Source organism: Stomoxys calcitrans, chromosome 4 (assembly GCF_963082655.1).
Source record: "Stomoxys calcitrans chromosome 4, idStoCalc2.1, whole genome shotgun sequence".
NCBI lineage: Eukaryota > Metazoa > Arthropoda > Insecta > Diptera > Muscidae > Stomoxys > Stomoxys calcitrans.
The window spans coordinates 6,905,495-6,928,659 of NC_081555.1; the positions used below are offsets into that span (position 1 = coordinate 6,905,495).

Sequence of the window (23,165 nt, forward strand, 5' to 3'; positions counted from 1 at the left end):
TCAACGTCGTTTTTTGGGCATCATTTTGACTGGGCTGTTTTGGGATATATTCATCTGCGTCAAAACTGACAATTTGTGAAAAATCTTTTTCAGCATTCCCAGCAAATGCTGTTTTTAAGAGCTCAGCTAACTAACTACCGGCTTCTGCTGCCTCATTATTCTTCAGACGGATTAATGCTATTTTGATCACATTTTGGCTAGGCTGGGCGTGGGTAAAACCATTTCAGTAGTGGGTAAATCTGACTTATTCGTCTTCAGCCGTTATCAAAACACCAGAAAAAACTTTTTTCTTTAGTGTCGTTGTCTTTGACCTTGAACTGTTGAACTGGCAACCCATTTATTTCATTCTCATTCTATTAGGCAGTTCCGGGTACAACCTTCATAGCTTATATCAAATACCACCAGATAATCACGTCACCTGTTTAACTGTCCAGCCAGACCTACTCTACTCAAACCCAGAGCTCTCTGGACGCACCCCATCTTAGTCGCAGAATTCCTGGATTTTGACACTCAACAGAATCAAACAGACAAAAGATAGAACACAACAAACTGCTACAACAAGAACCAGCAGATAATGAAATTATTTTCCAATATGTCCGCCATATGCGTTTGCCTTCAATAACTCAATTAACAACCCATCGTTTCCTGCTGCTTAAGTTTTCTTCAGCCTGTTAATAGCTATATTGGCCTCATTTTGACTAAAGCGGTTTATTGATATTTTTTTCGCTATTACTCAGTACAAGAAGTTAAGAAAATTTCTTCTTTTCATATACTTGTGATCTTGAATAGTTCAGCTAGCAACCCTTCGGCTTCTGCTGCTTTTTTATACCATACCAGTAGCTTATTCCCTACCATGGCCGCTAATTTCATGCCAGTAATACATAACAATTGTTTTCAATATTCTCAGCATAACTTTCTGTCTGGTAACGTCAGCCTGTAACTCATCGGCTCCTGCTGGCTTTCCAAACCAAAGCCATCAGGAACCGATGAACCAACAACAAATGAAGCTGGAATAAAGCCAGTCATTTGAAACATTGAAATCGCACTGAAAGAAATAGAAGCGATATTGACACATGAGGAGATATTGACCTAACGGCTACACGAATTGGCTGGTGGTAGTCAAACTTAAAAAATTCAATATGCCATTTCAATTTGGATTTAAGTTTGACGCTGCAAATTATCAAGCAATGAACTGTAGGCCCCACAGACGGAAGGTTAAAGACTAACACTATGGTACTGAAGAAAGCACTCGCCCTGCTAGAAACGTCTACCGTAGGCGTGTTGTCTGTGATCAAACCCATCGGTTGTCTGGCAATTTCTTTTCAGTAATCAATTAAAATTCATCAATTTCTGGTGGCGCTCATTCTCATGGTCATTAGCTCGACTCTCTCCCCTTCGGATGAAATAACGTAAAATAAAATTCATTAACCAGCCGTAATAGGCAACCATAGTAAATCGAACGAAAACTAATTTTGACGTCATTCTCGGATGCAGCTGAGGAACCCATTGGCTCCTGCTGCGCTTACTATTTTCAGCTGGGTTTGGTGAACTTAAAGCACAAATTTGCCTCACTACCTTTAACCAAAGTAGGAAGGTCAGTGTCTACAAATAAAATGAATAAGGGATCACAATTGATCTATGTTTCATTATATCCTTAGGCCATCCCCATTTTAGCAAAATTGACCTTGGAAATCTTCCGGTGTCATGACACACGTCATTATGTCCTACATAACTCGTTTCATTTCAATTGTGCTCAATTTTCCCAAGCAGCCATTTACAAGTATACAACAGTACCATCATAATAACATAGACAAAAAGGAAACATAGATGGAAACTGGAAATAATCTGGCAAAGATAAAACTGCATTTGTTTTTTGATATTTCTATTACAAGTCTAGTAGGAAAACATTTAAAATGTTAATGAGGCTTTGGAAAAAAAAAATACTTGAAGAGAGTTAACCAACAAGAAAATCCAAGGCATTGTTTATAGCAACAGCTTCCTGACATGATTTATTGGCCCAAAGATTTCAAATTAAATGTTATGCAAATTATGACGGAATCGAAATCACAAAGGCATATCATTAGCCCAAGTGTCAGTCAGACAAAATCCTATGATACCAGCCAAGAAAGACAAGTATGACATATGCTAGAGAAGAAAATTTGAAGCAAAAGGTTCATAGAGGAAATGCCAAGGAAGTAATCATCTGCAATATAATGAAAGAAATTAAAAAAAAAAACACTGAGAGTCCAAAAAAAAGGATGATCTATGGAAAACTAAAACCTATCCATTTCTTTGTCTGCAAGAAGTGTGAAAAATATTTTTCATTTTCTCTCAACTCCAACGTGGATCCACCTTGAAGCTGTAGCCCAAACCTTAGCGTCATGGCGTGTGATTTTAAGCCATGCTTTTTACTTCCAAATTGGCAAACTCAGCTTGTTGCTTAGGCCAAAATGCTGTTGGTGCTGTTGGACTACCAAAGATTAATTGTGGCATTTTTTTTACTGAACTAAACTTGAAAAATTGGAATAAAATTCAAATGTGAGTTTCTTTTAAAAGTAGAGGAATTTCAATTAACACTTGAAGAAAATTTTTTCAACCAAAATTGCATTTTACAAATGTTATCTTAATTGAATAAGTAGTAGCTGTTAGTATTTTTGAGGGGAAGTTTGGCAGTATTTATGTATTTAATGAACTTATGATGCACTTTTAATTGCTTGAGATTAACACACATGATGTTGGTTATGGGTTGATGAAGCCTTTTCTGTATTGCAAATGAGTATATATTTTACAATTAAGCCAAAGGTGTTATATCATAGAGTTTGCAAATAAAAGAATGTACAAGGGAAAGGAGTTGTTTCATTTTTGCTAGGACGTCTGAAATATTTGCCAACAACTGTTTTTTGCATAACTACAGACACTCAAAGCATATTTCAGCACATTCAATTGTCAGTTTTATATTTGAACAATTTGTTAAATATAAACCACATATATTAACCAATTCAGGTGTTTATTAATAAACTATTATCCAAAGCCTTAAATAGCTACTAACTAGCAAATTAAGTCAATTACTTGTCACTGAATAGCCATAAAAGTCCCACAAATAAAACACTCATCAAAAGACATGGTAAGAGTCATAAAGAAAACCCACTTAACTGGAAGAAGCTGCAGCCAGCTAGTTGGGTAACAGGAAAGTATTTTATAAAATTAAGGAAAATGTTACAATGTTGCTTTTAGAGTTTGTAACTTCTGCTAACAACATAGTCTTCATTTATATTTTGTTGCTAACACAATCATTTTATTGTTTTAACATCCACAACTAAAGTAGAGGGAAAAATATTATGATCTGCAGCCAGTAGAGAAAGAAAAAAAAAATGGAAAAGTTGTTTTACCACCCCAAGAAGTTAAACAAACGGCACAAAAGTCAACGTCATTGTCGCAGAAACATTAACAAAATTATTAAACTCAAGATTTACTAAAGAAAACCTCTTAATTATTGTGCACTTGGTTTTGCTTTATTCAATGTTGCCACAGAAAAATAAATTCTGTTAATATTTCAAAAATTAATAACGCATGTACAACACACATGCCACATGTAGTATAACAAAAGCCAATAATGTAAAACATAAAAATTTTCGAAATTTGACAATTTAAAAAAAAAAACACACAAAAAAATACTAAAAAATTATTGAACATTTTTTAAAATTCCAATTAATATTTTAATTGATACAATTAAAACAAGTAAAAAGGCGTTAACTTCCGCCGTGCTGAACTTTAAATATCCACCACCTCGGGTATATATGTAAACCTTTCGTCAAAATCCGGTGAAAAATGCATTTCAATCGAGAGATTCGTCTTTATGGCAGCTATATTCAAATCTGGACCGATCTGAGCTAAATTGAAGAAGAATGTCGTAGGGCCCAACACAAATTTCGGCGACATCGGACAAAAGGCGCCTTTTATGGGCCAAAGACCTTAAATCGAGAGATCGGTCTATATGGCAGCTATATCCAAATCTGGACCGATCTGTGCCATATTGACGAAGGATGTCGAAGGACCTAACACAACTTACTGTCCCAAATATCGGTGACACCGGACAATAAATGCGCCTTTTATGGGCCCAAGACCTTAAATCGAGAGATCGGTCTATATGGCAGCTATATCCAAATCTGGACCGATCTGAGCCAAATTGAAGAAAGATGTCGAAGGGCCTAACACAACTCACTGTCCCAAATTTCGGCGACATCGGACAATAAATGCGCATTTTATGGGCTCAAAACCTTAAATCGAGAGATCGGTCTATATGGCAGCTATATCCAAATCTGGACCGATCTGAGCTAAATTGAAGAAGAATGTCGAAGGGACCAACACAACTCACTGTCCCAAATTTTGAAAACATCGGACAATAAATGCGCCTTTTATGAGCCCTATACCCTAAATCGAGAGATCGGTGTATATGACAGCTATATCCAAATCTGGACCGATCTAGGCCAAATTGAAGAATGATGTCGAAGTGCCTAACACAAGTCATAATCCCAAATTTCGGCAAAATCAAGCAATAAATTCGCCTTTTATGGGCCTAAGACCCTAAATCGGCGGATCGGTCTATATGATAGCTATATCCAAATGTGGACCGATCTGGACCAAATTGAAGAAGGATGTCGAATGGCCTAACACAACTTACTGCCCCAAATTTCAGCAATATCGGATGATAAATGTGGCTTTTGTGGGCCTAAGACCCTAAATCGACGGATCGGTCTATATGGGGGATATATTAAGATACAGTCCGATATAGCCCATCTTCGAACTTAACCTGCTTATGGACAAAAAAAGAATCTGTGCAAAGTTTCAGCTCGATATCTCTATTTTTAAAAACTACAGTGATTTCAACAGGCAGATGGACAGACGGACGGACATGGCTAGATCGTCTTAGATTTTTACGCTAATCAAGAATATATATACATTATAGGGTCGGAAATTGATATTTCAATGTGTTGCTAACGGAATGACAAAATGAATATACCTCCATCATTTGGTGGTGGGTATAAAAATTATGGAATTTGTTGAAATTTGCAAGTAATTTTGTAATTGATCCAATTTAAAAAAAAAAAATATATTGACTTTTCCGAGATATCCAATTAATTTCTTAATTGGATCAATTAAAAATTTAATTGAAAATATTCAAATGTTTTATTAAAATTTTTATGAAAAGAGCGCTGTATAGAGCGCCCCTCGATTTCGATGCAATATGGTTCACATATGTAAAACTACTAGAACACGAATTTAAAGTTTATGTTTAGCAAGGGTGATCGAGAGACCGCTTTACATGCGAGCTATGTCAGGCTATAGACTGATTTTGGCCGTACTTGGCACATTTGTTGGAAGTCATAACAAAACACTGCATGCTCAATTTCAGGCAAATCGGACAAAAATTGCGGCTTGAAAGAGCTCAAGAAGTCAAATCGGGAAATTGGTTTATATGGGAGCTATATCAGGTCATAGACCGATTCGCACCGTACTTGGCACAGTTGTTGGAAGTCATAACAAAACACTACATGCAAAATTTCAGCCAAGTCGGGCATAAATTGCGGCTTGCGGCGGCTCAAGAAGTCAAATCGGGAAATCGGTTTATATGGGAGCTAAATCTAAATCTAAACCCATTTGCAATCCCCAATGGCCTACATTAATATTAAGTATGTTTTCATGTTTTCTGTTTGTTCGTCTTTCTGTCTGACTATCAGTATGTTCGTCCCACTGTCTGTTCGCCAATCTGTCTGTTCATTCATCTATTTGTCCATGCTTCTGTCTGTTTTACTGTATGTTCGGCTTTTTTTCTGCGCATTCTTCTGCCTATCCATTCTCCTGCCTATCCATCTGTTTGTTTTTCTGTCCGTCCATCCCTACATTAGTCCGACTTTCTGTCTACCCGTCTTTCTATCTGCTCGTCTTTCCGTCTATTTTTCTGCCTGTTCGTCCTTCTATCTGTCATTCTGTCCGTCAATTGTTCTATTTGTTCGTTTCCGTCTGTGCGTCTTTTTGTCTGTCCATTCTTTTGTATATTCATTCTTTTGGCCGTCTTTCTGCCTGTCCGTTTGTCTTTCAATTCGTCTTTCTGTCCGTCCATCCATCTGTCAGTCCGCCTTTCTATCTGTTCAGCTTTCTGTCTGTTCGTCTTTCTATCGGCTTTTCTGTCTGTCCCTCTTTTTGTCTGTCCATTCTTTTGTATATTCATTCTCCTGTCCGTCTTTCTGCCTGTGCGTTTGTCTTTCAATCCGACTATTTGTCTGTCCATCTTTTTGTCAATCCGTCTTTCTGTCTATTTTTCTGCCTGTCCGTCCATTCTTCTGTTTTGTTTTACCGTGTGTCTGTCCGTTATTTTGTCTTTTCATTCTTCTGTCCGTCTTTCTTCTGTCCATTTGTCTTTCAATCCGTCTTTCTGTCCGTCCATCCTTTCGTTTGACCGTCTATCTATTTGTTCCCCTTTCTATCTATTTTTCTGTCTGTTCGTCCTTTTATCTGTCACTCTGTATGCCAATTCTTCTGTCTGTTGTTCCGTCTGGCCATTAATTTTTCTGTCCGTCTTTCTGCCTGTCCGTATTTCTATCTGTTCGTCTTTCTGTCTATTTTTCTGTCTGTTCGTCCTTCTATCTTTCTATTCTTCTGTCTGTCCCTCTTTCTATCTGTCCATTCTTCTGTCAGTCCGCCTTTCTGTTTTTCTTTCTGTCTGTTCGTCCTTCTATCTGTCATTCTGTTTGTCCATTCTTCTGTCTGTTTTTCCGTCTATCCATTCTTCTTTCTTTCATTCTTCCGTTCGTTGGTCTTTCAATCCGTCTTTTTGTCCGTCCATCCTTATGTCAGTCCGTCTTTCTGTCTATTTTTCTGCTTGTTCGTCATTCTGTCTGTCCCTCTTTTCATCTGTCCATCCTTCTGTCAGTCCACCTTTCTATCTATTTTTCTGTCTATTCGTCCTTCTGTCTCTTAATTCTTCTGTCTGCCGCTCTTTTCGCCTCTATATTCTTTTGTCTATTCATTCTTCTGTCCGTCTTTCTGCCTGTCCGGTTGCCTTTCAATCCATCCTTCTGTCTGTCCATCCTTTTGTCAGTCCGTTTTTCTATCTGTTCGTCTTTATGTAGATTTTTCTGTCTGTTCGTCCTTCTATCTTTCATTTTTTCTGTCTCTCTTTTTGTCTGTCTATTCTTCTGTCTGTCTATTCTTCTGTCTGTCCATTTTTCTGCTTCTCCATTCTTTTGTCTGTCCATCTTTCTGTCAGTCCATCCTTCTGTCAATCCATCTTTCTGTCTGGTCATTCTTCCCTCTATCAGTCTTTTTATCTGCTTATCTTTCTGTTTGTCCACCATTTGGGTTGTTTTGGATTGGATCTGTTCCTCTACATACTGCATCAGCATTTTAATGTCATATTCGTGCTTTTGGTTTACTACATGACTCAAGATCGGAAGATCAGTTCCAGAGTCGATTCAGACCATACCTGGCATATATATTGGAAGTCATAGCAGAATACCAGAATGCAAACAATTTGAGACAAAACGGATAAGAAGTGAGCCTCCATAAAGTCAAATCGGTAGATCGGTTTACGTGGATGCTATATCACGTTATGGACTGATTTCGCATGGATTTTGGAAATCATAACAGAACACCAAATCCAAACATTTTACAATGTTGAACAATAATTACGCCCTCTAGATCCCAAGAAGTCAATTTGCCAATTTGAACCTATTTGGTTCATTTACAATTCCAAACAACCTATTTCAATATTAATTTATAATGCAAAAGGTCGACATACTTTCGACAGACAGACGGACCGACATTGATATACGCACTAAGAATGTCACGACGACCAATAATATATGTACATGGATACATTCAAGGGTCTCAGACCAAGATTCGATGATTTACAAAAAAGTTGATCAATCTTCTTTAATTTAATTTTTTTCCAACGTAGCCTTTTTTAGATTTTTCAAAGCTGGCAACACTGTTTGCACAGCTTCAACCTTAAACCCCAAAGTAAAGGCAATGCAGCTAGTCACCATGCAACATATTAACGAAACCTCGAAAATTGTCATAGTTTAGCCATTATTACAGGATAAAGAGTAGAGACTAAATAGCCGCATTTTAAAAAGACTTTTTGTGTCTTTGGCTAATTTAAAATAAATATAATTGATGTTATGTATTAAAACAATTCAACAACAAAACAACATTTGGCTAACTGCAAAAAAAAACTGTTTCACAGCCAAGTTTTTGTTTCGTTTCGGGTTTTTTTTTTTGTTTGTTTGCTCATTTCAAATGCACTAATTTTTCCTTAACGCTAAGGCGGACAGACAGATGGACGGCGGACACAGCTCCTCCATATGAATGGTATGGGAAATGTTGTTGCCGCTGCCAGCCTACCTGCCTGGATGTGATGTGACTGCATGTTTGCATGCAATTTCTATGCAAGAGGGAAACACCATCAACACGCTGCTGCTCGTTGGGCAAAACTGTGGCGGGCTGGCTCGTTGTGCCGCCGAAACAACGCAGTTTTTGAAATGGAAACAAATCGGAATTCATCCAAAATAAAATTCACAATTCACCTTATAAAAGCTATGGACTGGACATGTTGCGAAAACAATTGATGTTTAGATACCGTCGTGAAATGTACGCGCTACAGTTGAGATATATTTATACAGCTTTGCTTATAGTAAGTCAAAGGCTTAATTATAGAAAAAAAACAAGACAACTTGAAAAACAAGTGATGAAAAGCCTACTAAGCTAAACAACAATACAAAGACTTTGCAAACATATTATCAAATATCCTGGCCAATAATAAAGTTCAAATATCAAACAAAAAGTGGAACCCGAATAAACAAAAAAACTGGATTAAAGTGTTGGCTACGAAAAAAAAACAAACAAACAAGCTCTAGTGAAATGGACAATTGAATTGCCACCATTCCTCCTTTCATTGCATTGAAAGGATAATTGCCATTTATAAAAACTTAATTCGTAACTAATAACACTCTGGGACCCCTCTGATTGTTACTTAATATGTGTTCAATGTGCTATTCAATTAATTGTGGCCAATTACAATGCATTCATACATCACTTTTGAAAAATATTGTGTTAATGAACTTTTCCATCAGCATAACAATACAAAACAAAAACACTGCTCGGCCGTTTAAACCACCCAGCCAAAGCTGGATGAATGAATAGTGGTGTTGCTGATGCCAACGCTGCCAAGCCAATCCAATGAATGATGGCGTTAAATGTTAACCAAGCGTGCCAAATATAAATCAAATCATAGTCTATTAGAAAAAAAGGCGAAAGTTTGGATTTTCTTAGCAAAAACAAAAAACAACAACACACATAACAAGAGTCAATAACTTGGAAAAACCAAGGAAGTGTATAGAACATTGATGTTATGAACAACATTGAAGATGAATGATAATGAAAAGATTGTGATACACGTATTGAACGATTACAGATTAATAAATTCAAATGTATTGCCCTTGTCCTTTAATAATAGCATATAGTGAAAAGGATCTCCATGAGTCCATGGATATTATTTATATTATCAAAAAAAGGATTGACGACGTAATTGAAGCTATTCAAATAATATCATAAAGAATTGCAAAAATAAAAATCAGCAAATACAATGCAGGTTAAAGTGGTTCTTCTGCACATGACGCTAGCAAAAATGGTAGCGAAATTAGCAATGGTTCAATCTAGACTAACTTGAGGATTTTAGTCCATTGTGTTACCAAAGGAACGAGAGAACGAATTCTTTCTGTTAAACTTCTAGTTTGGAATTGTATAAAACATTTATTGTTGTATAATACGGAAAACTTCTTCGATATCGACCAAAACCTTCTTGATTCAATAGAAACCTTGATTCCCTAACATATTTTCTTATTTTACAGCTTCATAAATCACCAAGTTTTGAATTCCTGTTCAAGGGAACGACTGTAGAGATTTTGATATGTTGCTCTGACTAAATGTGGTCTGAATTTTTAAGGGACCCTAATTTGAGACTCAATTTTTCTTGAATTTACAGTTCATTCATCCAAGAAACAATAAACTTCTAAAACAGTAAAATATCAATGGTTGTGTTTTTCCTAAGTACATAGTATTTATTTCCATTACACAAAGACCGAAAAAGAAACCTCTCTCAAATCAGAAAACCATGTTAGGTTAGTGATTAGATTCTTATCATGGACAGGTATGAACAACATGTCACTTAAGGATATATATGTACGGTTGAAAGGCAGGAAACACGCATAGTTTTCGGCAATGAAAAAAGGATATCCATTGTTATTCTTAGGAACAACTACAATGAACGGGACTACATAAAACAAAAAATTTTATTGTAAGAGTTATGTAGATATAATATATAACAAGTAAGAGCGTGCTAAGTTCGGCTGGGCAGAATCCTATATATCTTCCACTATGGATCGCATTTATAGAGTTCTATACGCGGTATCTCTTTTTAGGCAAACAAAGAATATTGAATAAGAACTGCTATGCTATTGGAGCTATATCAAGTTATAGTTCGATTCGGACCATAAATGATTGTTGAACATTGCAGAAGTCATTGTGTAATATTTCAATTCATTTGGATAAGAATTGCGCCTTTTAGGGGCTCAAGAAGCAAAATCGGGAGATAGGTTTTTAATAAGAGCTGTATCAAGCTATTGATCAATTCAGATCATATTAGACACGTATGTTGAAGGTCATAAAAGAAGCCGTCATATAAAATTTCTGCCAAATCGGAAGAGAATTGCGCCCTCTAGCGACGCAAGATGTCAAGATCCCAGATCAGTTTATATGGCAGCTATATCAGGTTATGCACCGATTTGAATCATACTTAGCACAGTTGTTGGAAGTCATAACAAAACACGTCATGCAAAATTTCAGCCAAATCGGTTGAGAATTGCGCGCTCTTTTGGCTCAAGAAGTCAAGATTCCAAATCGGTTTATATGACAGCTATACCATATTTGAACCGATTTGAATCATATTTAACACAGTTGTTGGAAATGACACCAAAACATTACGTGCAAAATTTCAGTCTAATCGAGAATTGCGCCCTCTAGAGGCTCAAGAAGTCAAGACCCAAGATCGGTTTATATGGCAGCTATATCAAAACATGGACCTATTTGGCCCATTTACTCATTTAATTTCAACCGACCTACACTAATAAAAAGTATTGGTGCAAAATTTCAAGCGGCTAGCTTTACTCCTTCGAAAGTTAGCGTGCTTTCGACAGACAGACGGACGGACGGACAGACGGGCGGACAATAGGACGGACATGGCTAGATCGACTTAAAATGACATGACGATCAAGAATATATATATACTTTATGAGGTCTAAGACGCATATTTCGAGGTGTTACAAATAGAATGACGAAATTAGTATACCCCCATCCTATAGTGGAGGGTTCCTATAGTGGAGGGTATAAAATTGTTACTCTTTGTTTGTTTGTTGGTATAAAACTTTGGGGTCAAATAACCTGGGGGGACGCCCCATCCCAAAACCCACCCGAACGGAAATGTTTACCTATTAGGACAATGTGGGTATGAAATGAAAAGTATTTATGAGTAGGGCGCGAACTTGGCATAAAAATGACAACCTAAGAGTCGGGGGGTACCCAACCCCCAAAAACCCCACCAAATGGGAGGAATTTATAAGTAGAGTACGTACTTAGCATGAAAATGTCACCTTTAGTGTCTGGGGTGACACATCTGAACCGATTGGGACAATACGGATATCAAATGAATCAAATTTAAAAGTATAGTAAAAAGCTAATATAAAAATTTATTCCTTAGTGTCTGAGGCTCCCCCATCCCCCAAAAATCCCTCAACAGGTCATATTTACCAGTTGGGGCAATATGCGTGTCAAATGAAAGGTTTTTGGAAGTTGAGTACTCATCTGTTAAAAGAATTTGATCCAAGGTGTCTACGGGGCTTCTCCAACCCCAAAAACCCCATGAATGTCCAACGTCACAAAATGGGTATAAAATTAAAGTTCTTTGTGAGTTGACTACGAATCTGATATACACATTTGGACGTGTAGTCCGATCGGGATAATATGGGAATTTTACGAATTTTTACAGTCTATAAAAATGCAGTTTGAATCTTATGTTGATATAAGGTTTCAAGTATCTAGGTCACGTCCTGCCGTTCAGCCGGATGTCTAGCTCTCGACATTAAAGAACTCAAATAAGTTGTCTTTTAGGTCTTAGCGTCGGAGTCGGACCGACTCCGATAAAAACAACACAAAACTGTCATGTAGAACGACCGAGAATATATTGTATTCGAATGAAAGGACGTGTCAGAGGGCAATCGTGGTCCCCCATCGTATCCAAAAAAAGGAATTAAAAAAAAAAATATTAAAATAAGGCCCATCAGGATAGAATAGGACAGCAACAAAAGGTCTTTTGTAGGAGAGTACAATTTTTACCCTCAAATTGGGAAAGACACAGCAGGACCTGCGGACCTTTAAAAATGTGGCATACCAAGTGGTAGCTTTGAAATTTGATTTTGAATGTAGATAACTAGTACAAAAAAAAATAATTAGTGTGGATCTGAACGAGACCCGTAGCCCTGGATATCTTGATCACCACCTTCAAAATGCTTGTCATTATGGGGCTCAAACAAAATCGTGCCCAACACGATGCTGAAATCATTTCAGGGTCCGCCCTCTAAACTCCCTTCAAACCGGCCATGTTTGCCTACTGTAATAAGAGGCTCAAACGAATTTGATACCCAATTTTGAGGCCAAGTGTTTGGGGGTAGTGTCACCCCATAAACTCCCCCTAAACCAATTGCGGCTCAAATAAAAGGAATTTAACAGTAGAGCACGATGTTGATATTTTTTCAGGGCTAAGTGCGTGAGTGGCCGTCCCACCCTACATACCCCTCAAACTGGACATATTTGTAGATAATGGCAAAATGGAGCTCAAATCTGATATCTCTTTTATGGCCAAGTGTTTCAGGTTTATATGAGTCGTCACTCATATAAACCCCCCTGAACCACACATATATACCGACTATAGCAATATGTACCTCAACTGTGGTTTTTGGGAGTAGAGTATGAATCTGATATCCACTTTCGGGGCAAAGGGTTTGGCTACTCCAACCACCACCAAAACCAAAAGAATGAAGAAGCTGTAATATCGGATCTCGGAGATAAGTGGGGCAATTTACGCGAAATTTAGTTTGTTTACAATAACTTGAAAATATAAATTTGGTATACTTATTTGAGGTAGGATATCTATGGCGGCCGCCCTAGCTCTAAAGCCCGCCAAATGTAAATATAGACCAATAATGATAATATTAGGCTCAAATGAAATGTATTCGAGACTAGAGCGCGAATCTGATACAGGGGGGTCCACCAAACCCCCAAAAACACCCCTATATCGGACATAATCACCGACCATATCTATATGAAGCTCAAATGTAAGAAATTTGAAAAAAGGGAACCAATATGATATCCACATTGGGGCGAAATATCTGAAAGGCAATATGTTCAAGGTTCAAATAAATGATATTTGAAAGTAGAGCACGATGCATATATTTTTTCAGAGCTAAGTGTTTGGGGGACCACCCCACTCCCCAAAACAGCCCTAAATCAGACGTATTTACCGACAATGGCAATTTGGGGCTCAAATGAATGGTATCTGGGAGTAGAGAATGAAACTAATACCCACATTGTGGACCACGTATCTGTGGGTCCACACCACACCTTAATTGTGCACATCCTTCAAGATGTGCAAACTATCACACGGAAAATATGAATTTTGAGGTGCGGGCCCTTAAATAATCCCTTTACTCCTTATTCGTTACAGTTAGCTTCCATTGGCCTCAATGATGCTATAGCTAATGGACGAAGTAGGCGTCGTTTTGGACCATCAACCGCCAGCAGCACTAAAACCACTACCAGTGAAGTGACGGAAAAATCTAAAACCGATCAAGTGGTAGCGGCTTCAAGTCACACCGAGCCAAGTCAATATCGTAGAGGAGGAGCCTATTCCACCGATGCGGGAGGTAAGTCTAAAGAAATATTTTACAAAATATATTTCTAAAGCCTCCATTCCAACACTTTGCAGATTATTCTTATAATAATGCTGATTTAAATCTAATACGACCCGAAAGTAAGCCCTTGCACACTAAAATTACCGCCAAATATACCAGCAGCATAAGCATACCCTCAGACTCTTTGGAGGATACCGAAACCGCCGAAGAATATGTGGCCAAGGCTATGGGCATGTATGGTTCGCGTTTGCGAGAACCTATACGTATACCAAGTGAACCGGAAGTGGAACCCTCGCAAAGGCCACATCACTACCAGCAGCATCATACTGCCCATCACCATGCAGCACCGGCCCAACAGGAATTGCAACAACAGCATGAGCAACTGCAGCATCAACAACAATTGCAGCAACAGCAGGAACAATATAATCATCAACAATTCCTGCAACAGCACCAACACCAGCATGAACAGGAACAAGAGCAGGAACAACAACATTTACAAAATCTCCATGAAGCCCAGGAGAAGCCCCAACAATATGACTACTACTCGTTCTCGCACAAAGATACCCAAAGACCCATTATTCCTGTGGAGGAGGAAAGTCAAAGTCCAGCACCTCCACAGTACCATTATGCCTCTGCCCAGGAACAGAATGAAAATGAAGCAGCAAAGGCTTTGCTAGAAGCTCAAATGCAAGCTCAGCTGCAGGAACAAATGCAGCAAGCCCAAATAGCCGCCAAAGAACATGAGAAGCCGGCCCAGCCACAACAGCAGCAACAGTCAGAACAAGCCAATGAGGAGAGCGGCAACTATGAAAAGGATCCCGTCACCAGATCCTACAACATCTATGAGGATCACACCGAAGGCTATGATGGCTCCAATCCAGCACATTTGGAACGCAATTATCGCACCAAGTATCTATACAAGCCCGCCTCCTCATCTTATCTCAGCAGCACCGCTTCGAATGAGAATGAGGAGAAGATACGCGTTTCGGCTTCCACAGAAATACCCAAGGCAGAGATAATGAAACAAATCGAAAAATCTGTCATGAAGTATATGAAGGAACTGGAGGCAGAGGGTAAAATTGTAGCCGCTCCTAAAAGCCATGAACCCAAAACCTACTTCAAAGTGGTTACCATACCTGGAACAGATGAGAAACACATTGCCTCTTCCACCTACAAACCGAAATACACCTCCTCGGGCAATAATTATGGTGAAGGCTACAAACATACCGTAGTACATGCTCCAGCCGCACCTGCCCCCTCATCGTCTCAAGCAGGCCATGGCCAGAAATACAGTAAAAATGCAGTAGGCAACAAAAATAGCTATCTACTGGAAAATGAAAATGTTTACCAAAATTCTGGTCACGATGTCACCGATGTGCTCGCCCCAAATGTGGAATTCATCTACAAAATTAAGACAAAGGCCCCTCTGCACACAGCCACCGTGAAGACAGTCTCCAAACCCTACAGTCTACCTATCAAAAATAATTTTGAGCAATTTGATCATTCAACAGCTTTGAAAAATCTCGAAGAATTCGATCTTTCCCATGTGGTGACTACACCAGATCCCGAAGACCACCAATCCATTAGCCCCTCCACCAGTAAACCAAGCAAATTGTATTTCAATTCGGAGATCTACCACGACATTAATTCCATGCCATATAAACAAAAGCCAAGAAGTGAAAATGAGTATCGTCCTGAATATCGCAAGAAGACCTCTAGCCAAGAGCCACATCCAGATTATAAAGGCTATTCGGGTGTAACAAGTGGTTATTATGCTGAGCCGCCCACAGGAGAGGCAGAACGAGATATGTCCAGTTCTGGCATGTCCGAGGATGGCTATCCTGTCATGAATCCCTACCAGCAGTATGTCTTGAAAAAGGAGGCCATGCCCAGTAAATATGAGGAAGCTTCTTCCAGCTTTGAACAGCCACGCAGCCATAAATACAAGTCCCTAGAATTCGATAGCTATAACCCAAAATACAACAATAACCCTGAGGGCTATGGCTATCAACAGACCTACAAGACCCATTTGACTAGTCGCCATGCCCCCGGTAAAAGAGGAAAACGTGGTGGAGCCCCTCATCCCAGTCAAAGCAAGAAGTCAATACGCAATAGTTCCATGAAGGAGTTTGAGGCCAATGTTGCACTACGTCCTCCACCAAAAGTTTAAGAGAGGCAAGAAGCCTCTTTAAATTTTAGTTAAAAGCACTTTTTTATTATTTCCTGTAAAATTAGTTATTTTATTATTTTTCTCCCTCTTTAATTGATATTGAAAATCCCTTTCTTTGGAAAATGTAAAATTTTCTAAAAATTACAACGATTTTTTTAATTTTATAGTTTTATTTATTTATGAGTATTCAAAAAAACTCCTATTGTTACCTTATTTTACTTTTTATTGATTTATTTATTATTAAAAGATAAAATAAAAGAGATAAAAATACCTAAAAAATGTAAATATTTAAAAACTTTGAAGAGCTCCTTAAGGTATGCTATGTCATTCACAATACCACTTGTTAATGCAAAAATTTGTTATTGTGAATAGACGACGCTAGAAGTCTGCATAGCTTTTTCAATAGCAATTTTGGTTGTTGTTGTAGTAGTGTGTTTACACTGGGGTGGCAACCGTTGGCGATGAAAGACTAAATCGGGCCAATCCGGTACGCACAACCAGCTGCCATGGGATTGAGCAATTTTGGTAATGGTAACGAAAGAAATGGAGTCAAAACAATGTCCCGCTCTGTGCATCTGGCCTCCCGTTGGGGTTTTGGTGAAGGGACTTTCTCCCCAGTAAGATTATGTTAGGTTTGGTAAAAGTAATTGTCCGTTACAGACTCAGCTATTCATTTTCAAGGATGCAGGATTGGATGGGAGAAACCCTAAATCAATTGCTACACGCTTTGCTCCAAGCTAGGATCTGAGTGTCAGCAGTCTAAAGCAAGAGGTTGAGCTTTTCTAGAGCTTGCCGCACCCAGGCATGCAGGCGGAAAACCAAGTGATCATGGTATACGTTAACGAGTATATTGCGTAATCGGGTTGCGGATTCCTAGAATTTATTCCCAATCCCGTCCAGAGTTCAGGCAATTTAGCTCAACTCAGAACCGGACTCCGTGTAAATTCTCCGACTCCGACTAGGAGCTAAGCAAACTTGCCCGTTTAGAGTCGGAGCAAATTTGCTCAACTCCGAGCCAGACTCCAGCTAATTCTCCGAATCCAAAATTTCAACTGCGCAGCCGTGGCCATGGAGGAAATAATCAGGACCATCGTTTTGGATAGCAAGAGTATGATGAATGCTTTCGGTACATATGGTAAGGCCCCACAGTCGAGTATGGAGAAAAAAAAAATAAGCAGACAAGCTGGCGATAACGGCAAAAGGTTCGTTAACGACGAACTCAAATAATTATTCAGAAATAACAGTTAGACAACTGGACAACAAATGCGTCTCTTAAAGCCAAAACAAGTTTCAAATTGACCAATTTTGAAGGTCTAACAATAGGCTCCAGGCCGTTGTGTTTTGACCATCACTTGGATAACACTTCAACTATTGCTGTGCCAAAGCTCGTACAAATGTCCGTTTGAGATCCGTTTAGAAATTATAGACTATACTGAGCATTGGATGGACGACAAAGATCTTTTATGCATATCCAAGACGAGGTGGCAGGTACGGAGAAGTCTAGGAAGGAATTATCTCAGTACTCGTCAACTACACGGTAGACATAGTCTTGCAGGCTCATTAGCATGTGATACATTCGAGATGGAGTGTGTATAGAGTGTGGAAACGAAGAAAAGATAATATGCCTTGCTTTCGGTAGAGGAAGGCCCTACCGGAAAGGATCGCACCTTTTAACAAACTTGAAACGACTAAAAGGAAGATGATAAGGGAAAATGTGAAGAGTACAGAGTTCCTCCAAATTTACAATATCTTTTAATTTCTTCAAGTGCACAAAAAACTGATTACTGTCATAGATGTGTGGTCATACAAACTTGAAGTGGGTGAAATTCCGTACTCTTAGTCAAGGGAAAGGATAATTTTAGTATGCTCACTCAAGGAAAAGGGTAGTTTTAGTATCCTTACTCAAGGGAAAAGGAATTTTAAGTACACTTACCCAAGCAAAAGGTTAGATTTAGCAACCTTACTCAAGGAGATGGTAGTTTTAAGAACTTTAAGGGAAAGAGTGAATTTAACACCCTTGCTCAAAGCAAAGGGTATTTTTAGTCCCCTTACTCAAGAGAAAGGGTAGTTTAAGTACCACTACTCAAGAAAAAGAGTAGTTTTAGTTACTTTACTCAAAGGAAAGGGTAGTTTTAGTGCCCTTACTCTAGGGAAGGGGTACTTTTGTACTCCTACTCAAGGGAAGGTGCAGTTTTAGGTCCCGTAACTGCGGGAAAGTGTAGTTTTAGTTCCCTTACTAAAGGAAAGAGTAGTTTTAGTACCCGAACCTGAGGGAAAGGGTAGTTTTAATACCCTAGTCCGCGGGAAGGGGTAGTTATAGTACCATTGCCCGAGAGAAAGAGTAGTTTTAGTACCCATGCCCGAGCCAAAGAGTACTAAAACTACTCTTGCCCGAGGCAAAGAGTACTAAAACTACCCTTGTCCGAGCCAAAGAGTACTAAAACTTCGCTTTCCCAAGCGAAAGGGTACTAAAACTACTCGTTCTCCAGAGAAAAAAACTACTCTTGCCGAGGGAAAAAGAACTAAAACCAACCTTTCTCGAGGAAATGGTTGCAAAAACTATCCTTGCCCGAGGGAAAGGGAACCTTAATCAAGCAAAAGGTAGTAGTAGTACCCTCGACCGAGGAAAAGGGTAGTTGTAGTGGGTAGGGTAGTTTTGGTAATCTTACTCGAGCAAATGGGTAGTTTAAGTAAGATTACTCAAGGAAAATCGTAGTTTTAGTGCCCCTACTCAAGAGAAAAGTATAATTTAATACCATTACTCAAGGTAAATGATAATTTTAGTAACAATGCCCGAGGAAAAAAATGGTGTTAGTACTCTAACTCAAGGAAAAGCGTAATCTTAGTACCCTCACTCAAGGGAAGGGGGTAGTCTTAGGAAAGGGTAGGGAAAGGGTAGTTTTAATTCCATTACTCAAGGAAAAGGGTAGTTTTAGTACTCTTACTCAAGGGAAAGGGTAATTTTAGTACCAATGCCCGAGAAAAAGGGTAGTTTTAGTATCAATGCCATAGGGAAAGTGTAGTTTTAGTACCCTTAGCCTAAGGAAAGGGCAGTTTTGGTACCTTTGCCCAAGGGAAAGGTTACTAAAAATACCCTTGCTCGAAGAAAAGGTTACTAAAACTACCCTTGGCCGAGGAAAAGGGTACAAACAACATCCTTGCTCGAGGAAAAGGAAACAAATACTATCCTCGCTGAAGGGAAAGGCTACTAAAACTACCCTTACCTGAGGGAAAGGCTACTAAAACTACCCTTACCCGAGGGAAAGTGTACTAAAACTACCCTTGCCCGAGCGAACGTGTACTTAAACTACCCTTGCCCGAGTGATAGGGTACTAAAACTACCATTGCTCCAGGGAAAGGGTACTAAAACTATCCTTGTTTGAAGGAAAGGGTACTAAAATTACCCTTGTCCGTGGGAAAGGGTACTAAAACTACGACTGCTGCAGAGAAAGGGTACTAAAACTGTCCTTGTTTGAGGGGAAAAGGGTACAGAAACTGTCCTTTTTTGAAGAAAAGGATGCTAAAATTCCTCTTATCAAGCGAAAAGGTAATTTGAGTACCCATACTTGGCCGAGGAAAGTGGTACTAATACCATCCTTGCTCATGGGAAAGGGTACTAAAACCACTCTTGCTCCAGGGAAAGGGTACTAAAATTATCCTTGTTTGAGGGAAAGGGTGCTAAATCTACCCATAATTAGACGAAAATATAGTTTTAGTACCCATACTCAAGGTAAAGGGTGGTTCTAGTACCCTTACTCAAGGGAAATGGTAGTTTTAGTACCCTTACTCAATTTAAAGGTTAGTTTTAGTACCCTTGGCCAAGGAAAAGGGTACTAATACCATCCTTGCTCGAGGGAAAGGGTACTAAGACTACCCTTGCTCCAGGGAAAGGGTACTAAAACAACCCTTGTCCGAGGAAATAGGTGTTAAAACTACCCCTAATCGAGCGAAAAGGTAATTTTAGTACCCATTCTCAAGGGAAAGTATGGTTCTAGTACCCTTACTCAAGGGAAATGGTAACTTTAGTACCCTCACTCAATTGAAAGGGTAGTTTTAGTACCCTTGCCCAATGAAAAGGGTACTTTTAGTGTCGTAACTCTGGAGAAAATGTAATTTTAGTACCCCTACCCAAGACAAATGTTGATTTTGGTAACCTTACTCAAGGAAAAAGGTAGTTTTAGTACCCTTACTTAAGGAAAAGGGTAGTTTAGGTACCAATTCTCAAAAGAAATAGTAGTTTAAATACCCTTTTTCGAGCACTATTGTTTATGGGAGACTATCACCGCTGTACTTAAATGTCAAATTTTCATTTCTATGAAATACTTTGACAAAATTTGCTTTAATCAAAATTTTATAATAACTAATTTTTGTCAAAAATTTTGATAAATTTGATTTTTTTTTTGCAAAAAAAATGACAAAATTGACTTTGATAGAAAATTGTAAAATCATTATTTTTAGATAAAAAAATTTTTTTGTTATAGTTTGAATCTAAAATTTTTTCAATTATTTGTATGGAAAAATGTTCAATATTTAATTATTATGGGAAATTCGGCCAAATTTATGATTTTTTTAATTTTGACAACAGTTGCTTTAAATACAAATTTGATAAAAATTAGATTTTTATCGAAAATTGTGTAATTTTTTTTTTTGAAAAATGTTTTCAACACTTGTTTTTCTTAATTTATAAATTTTAAAATTTTAAATGAAACAAAAAAATCTTAAATATTTTAGAAAACCAAGTTTTGAAAACATTTAAAAAAAAAAACAAAATTTTAAATTTGACTTTAATAAAAAATCGTGCAAAAATAATTCTTAATAAAAAATGTTCGCCGAAATTTGACTTTTACTCAAACAGAACAATTAATCAAAATTTTATCTTTTAAAGAAATTTTCGCTTTTAGAACTTCGCATAAAAATAAGATTTTTATTCAAAATTTTGTTTTTTGTTTTGGAAAATTTTGTCGATATTTGATTTGTATGGAAACTTTTAGCCAAAGTTATTCTTCACTTTCATAGAAATCGTGTATAAATCAGATTTAATGGAAAATGTTCGCCAAAATTTGACTTTTACTAAAGTATAATATTTTTTTAGAAAATATATAAAAAGAAGAAAATAAATAAAATTTAAAATACGTTGAAAATTTGGAATTAATCAATTTTTGTTTAAAATAAAAGTTTAACCCGACGTTTGTTTTGGTAACTTTTTTCTTTTACGAATAAATTTAAAAAATTTCCATGATTTTCTTTTTGCCTCTTCCCTAAATTTAAGCCATGTTTATAAAGAAAATAATTTAGACTATTATTTAAGGTTCAAAATGTGTTTAATTTTTTCATTTGGGAGATTTTGTATTCAGCCTTCCCCTTCAATCAAAACTTTGTGTCTTAAAATTTAAGATTTTTTGTTATTAAAAAAAATAAACTAACAATAAAATGAACTACTACATTGTATATGAAAGTTATATTCTTAACACACTTATTAAAATAAAAACAAACAGATACAAATTAACACTTCTAGAACATATGGAATAATTTGGCAATATTTAAGCGAAATCTCTGGATAGTCTTTAACTAAGTCATAGAGCTTGGGAGATATTTTGTTTTGGTTTTTTTTTTGGTTAAATCTAATCATCTATCTATTCATGGTGATGAGGATAGTAGTGTTCATAGTGGGCCGAATGCTCCTCTTCGTGATGATGATGCTCGGGCTCCTCCTCATGATGGCCGATGTGATGGAATTTCGATTCGCTATGCTCTTCCAAAACCAAACCATGATTATGATTCTTCTTAGTCTCAGGATGGAGGATCTTCAATTTTTGTTTGGTGCCTCCAATCTCCACGGGCTTCTTAACCAAATGCTGGTCTTCCTTTTTGATGTACACCGGCACGGGATGATAATGATGGAATTTTACACTCTGATGGGAGGTGGCGTGTTTATGCTCAACTTCATGATGGGCTTCGATCTCCTCGCCTCCATGGTGGGCCTCATGTTCGCCACCCTCATGCTTATATTCGGCATATTCATGGATTTTCAAGGAAGCAGCGGAGGCCACCAGCAAGGAGCAAACAATCTAAAGGGAGTTTTTTGTACAAAGGATTATTGTGCTCACTGTTTATTTCACTGATTTGATATGCAAAACACTTCCTTACCAGAAACTTCATTTTTATAATTTCTTGTTTTGGGGTTGTTTTTTCTCTTGGTTTGTTGCTTCTTGGTAATTTCCTTCTTTCTCTTACACAACAAGTTTTTTTCGAATTTGATTTGAATTAAACTTTCTTTTATGTTAAATACACTGAACTCGCTTCCTAGGCACGCGATTCAAAAGATTACAAGGTATATCACAAAAGGCTGTAGATTAAGTGTTAGGCTACTTTGCTTTTCAATTGGGCTTACTTAGAGTACGTTGCTCTAAGACGTTTTGGCTTTGACTGTGATTATGGTTGGAATCCAGATTCGATTTATACCCCCAGCAAACAACTAACAAACTTGGATGTGGATCCATGGACAGGCACACAGATGGACGGACATGTTGCTGGCTGGATAGATAGGCGGCTGGAGTAAGCAGTAGACAGTAAGCAGCAGCAGCGGCAGCAGCAGCGGCAGCAGCAAAGTCACAGACTGCAACTGCTAGCAAACAAAATTTAATATGGAGGCAAAGGCATAAAATAATATTCACATGATACTGAATTAAGGCAAGTATGTATATTAGACACCGCAGACAGAGTCTCAAACATTTTGCCATCAAACATTTAAATTTTGCTGCTGCGTCTATGCTGCAACATGCAGCGTTACAATTGTTGCAATAGCCTGTGCGGGGTGCTGTTATTTCAATCTCAATCTTATCCATCAAGAGAAATGCCTTGCGACTCCAATCCAATTCGAACAATTCGATGCAGAAAACTTATTTACCATTGGAATTGTTTGCTGCTTGGATTGTTTCATGTCACCTGCCATCGTTTATTGTGCTTTACGAGAT

General features: G+C 37.9%; 2 protein-coding genes across 2 annotated transcripts; one reads left to right on the forward strand and one right to left on the reverse strand.

Moving 5' to 3' along the window:
- The first annotated feature begins 13,779 nt into the window (after window positions 1-13,779).
- LOC106087846 (probable serine/threonine-protein kinase DDB_G0280133) lies at window positions 13,780-16,191 on the forward strand. The gene is made up of 3 exons (XM_059366452.1): window positions 13,780-13,791; window positions 13,835-14,033; window positions 14,096-16,191. The coding sequence occupies exons 1-3, from the start codon at window positions 13,780-13,782 to the stop codon at window positions 16,189-16,191; spliced, it is 2,307 nt and encodes a 768-aa protein (XP_059222435.1).
- A 5,633-nt stretch (window positions 16,192-21,824) lies between these two features.
- On the reverse strand, window positions 21,825-22,506 carry LOC106087856 (uncharacterized histidine-rich protein DDB_G0274557). The gene is made up of 2 exons (XM_013253047.2): window positions 22,339-22,506; window positions 21,825-22,259 (listed from the first exon to the last, which is right to left on the reverse strand). Exons 1-2 carry the CDS (start codon window positions 22,348-22,350, stop codon window positions 21,825-21,827), a joined length of 447 nt encoding a protein of 148 aa, XP_013108501.1. The 5' UTR covers window positions 22,351-22,506.
- Window positions 22,507-23,165: the final 659 nt, after the last annotated feature.

What these genes read in the sequence shown, in the direction of transcription:
- LOC106087846 (XM_059366452.1), top strand. An exon ending in CTATTCCACCGATGCGGGAG is followed by an intron (nt 14,034 to 14,095) that starts GTAAGTCTAAAG and finishes AACACTTTGCAG; the next exon opens with ATTATTCTTATAATAATGCT.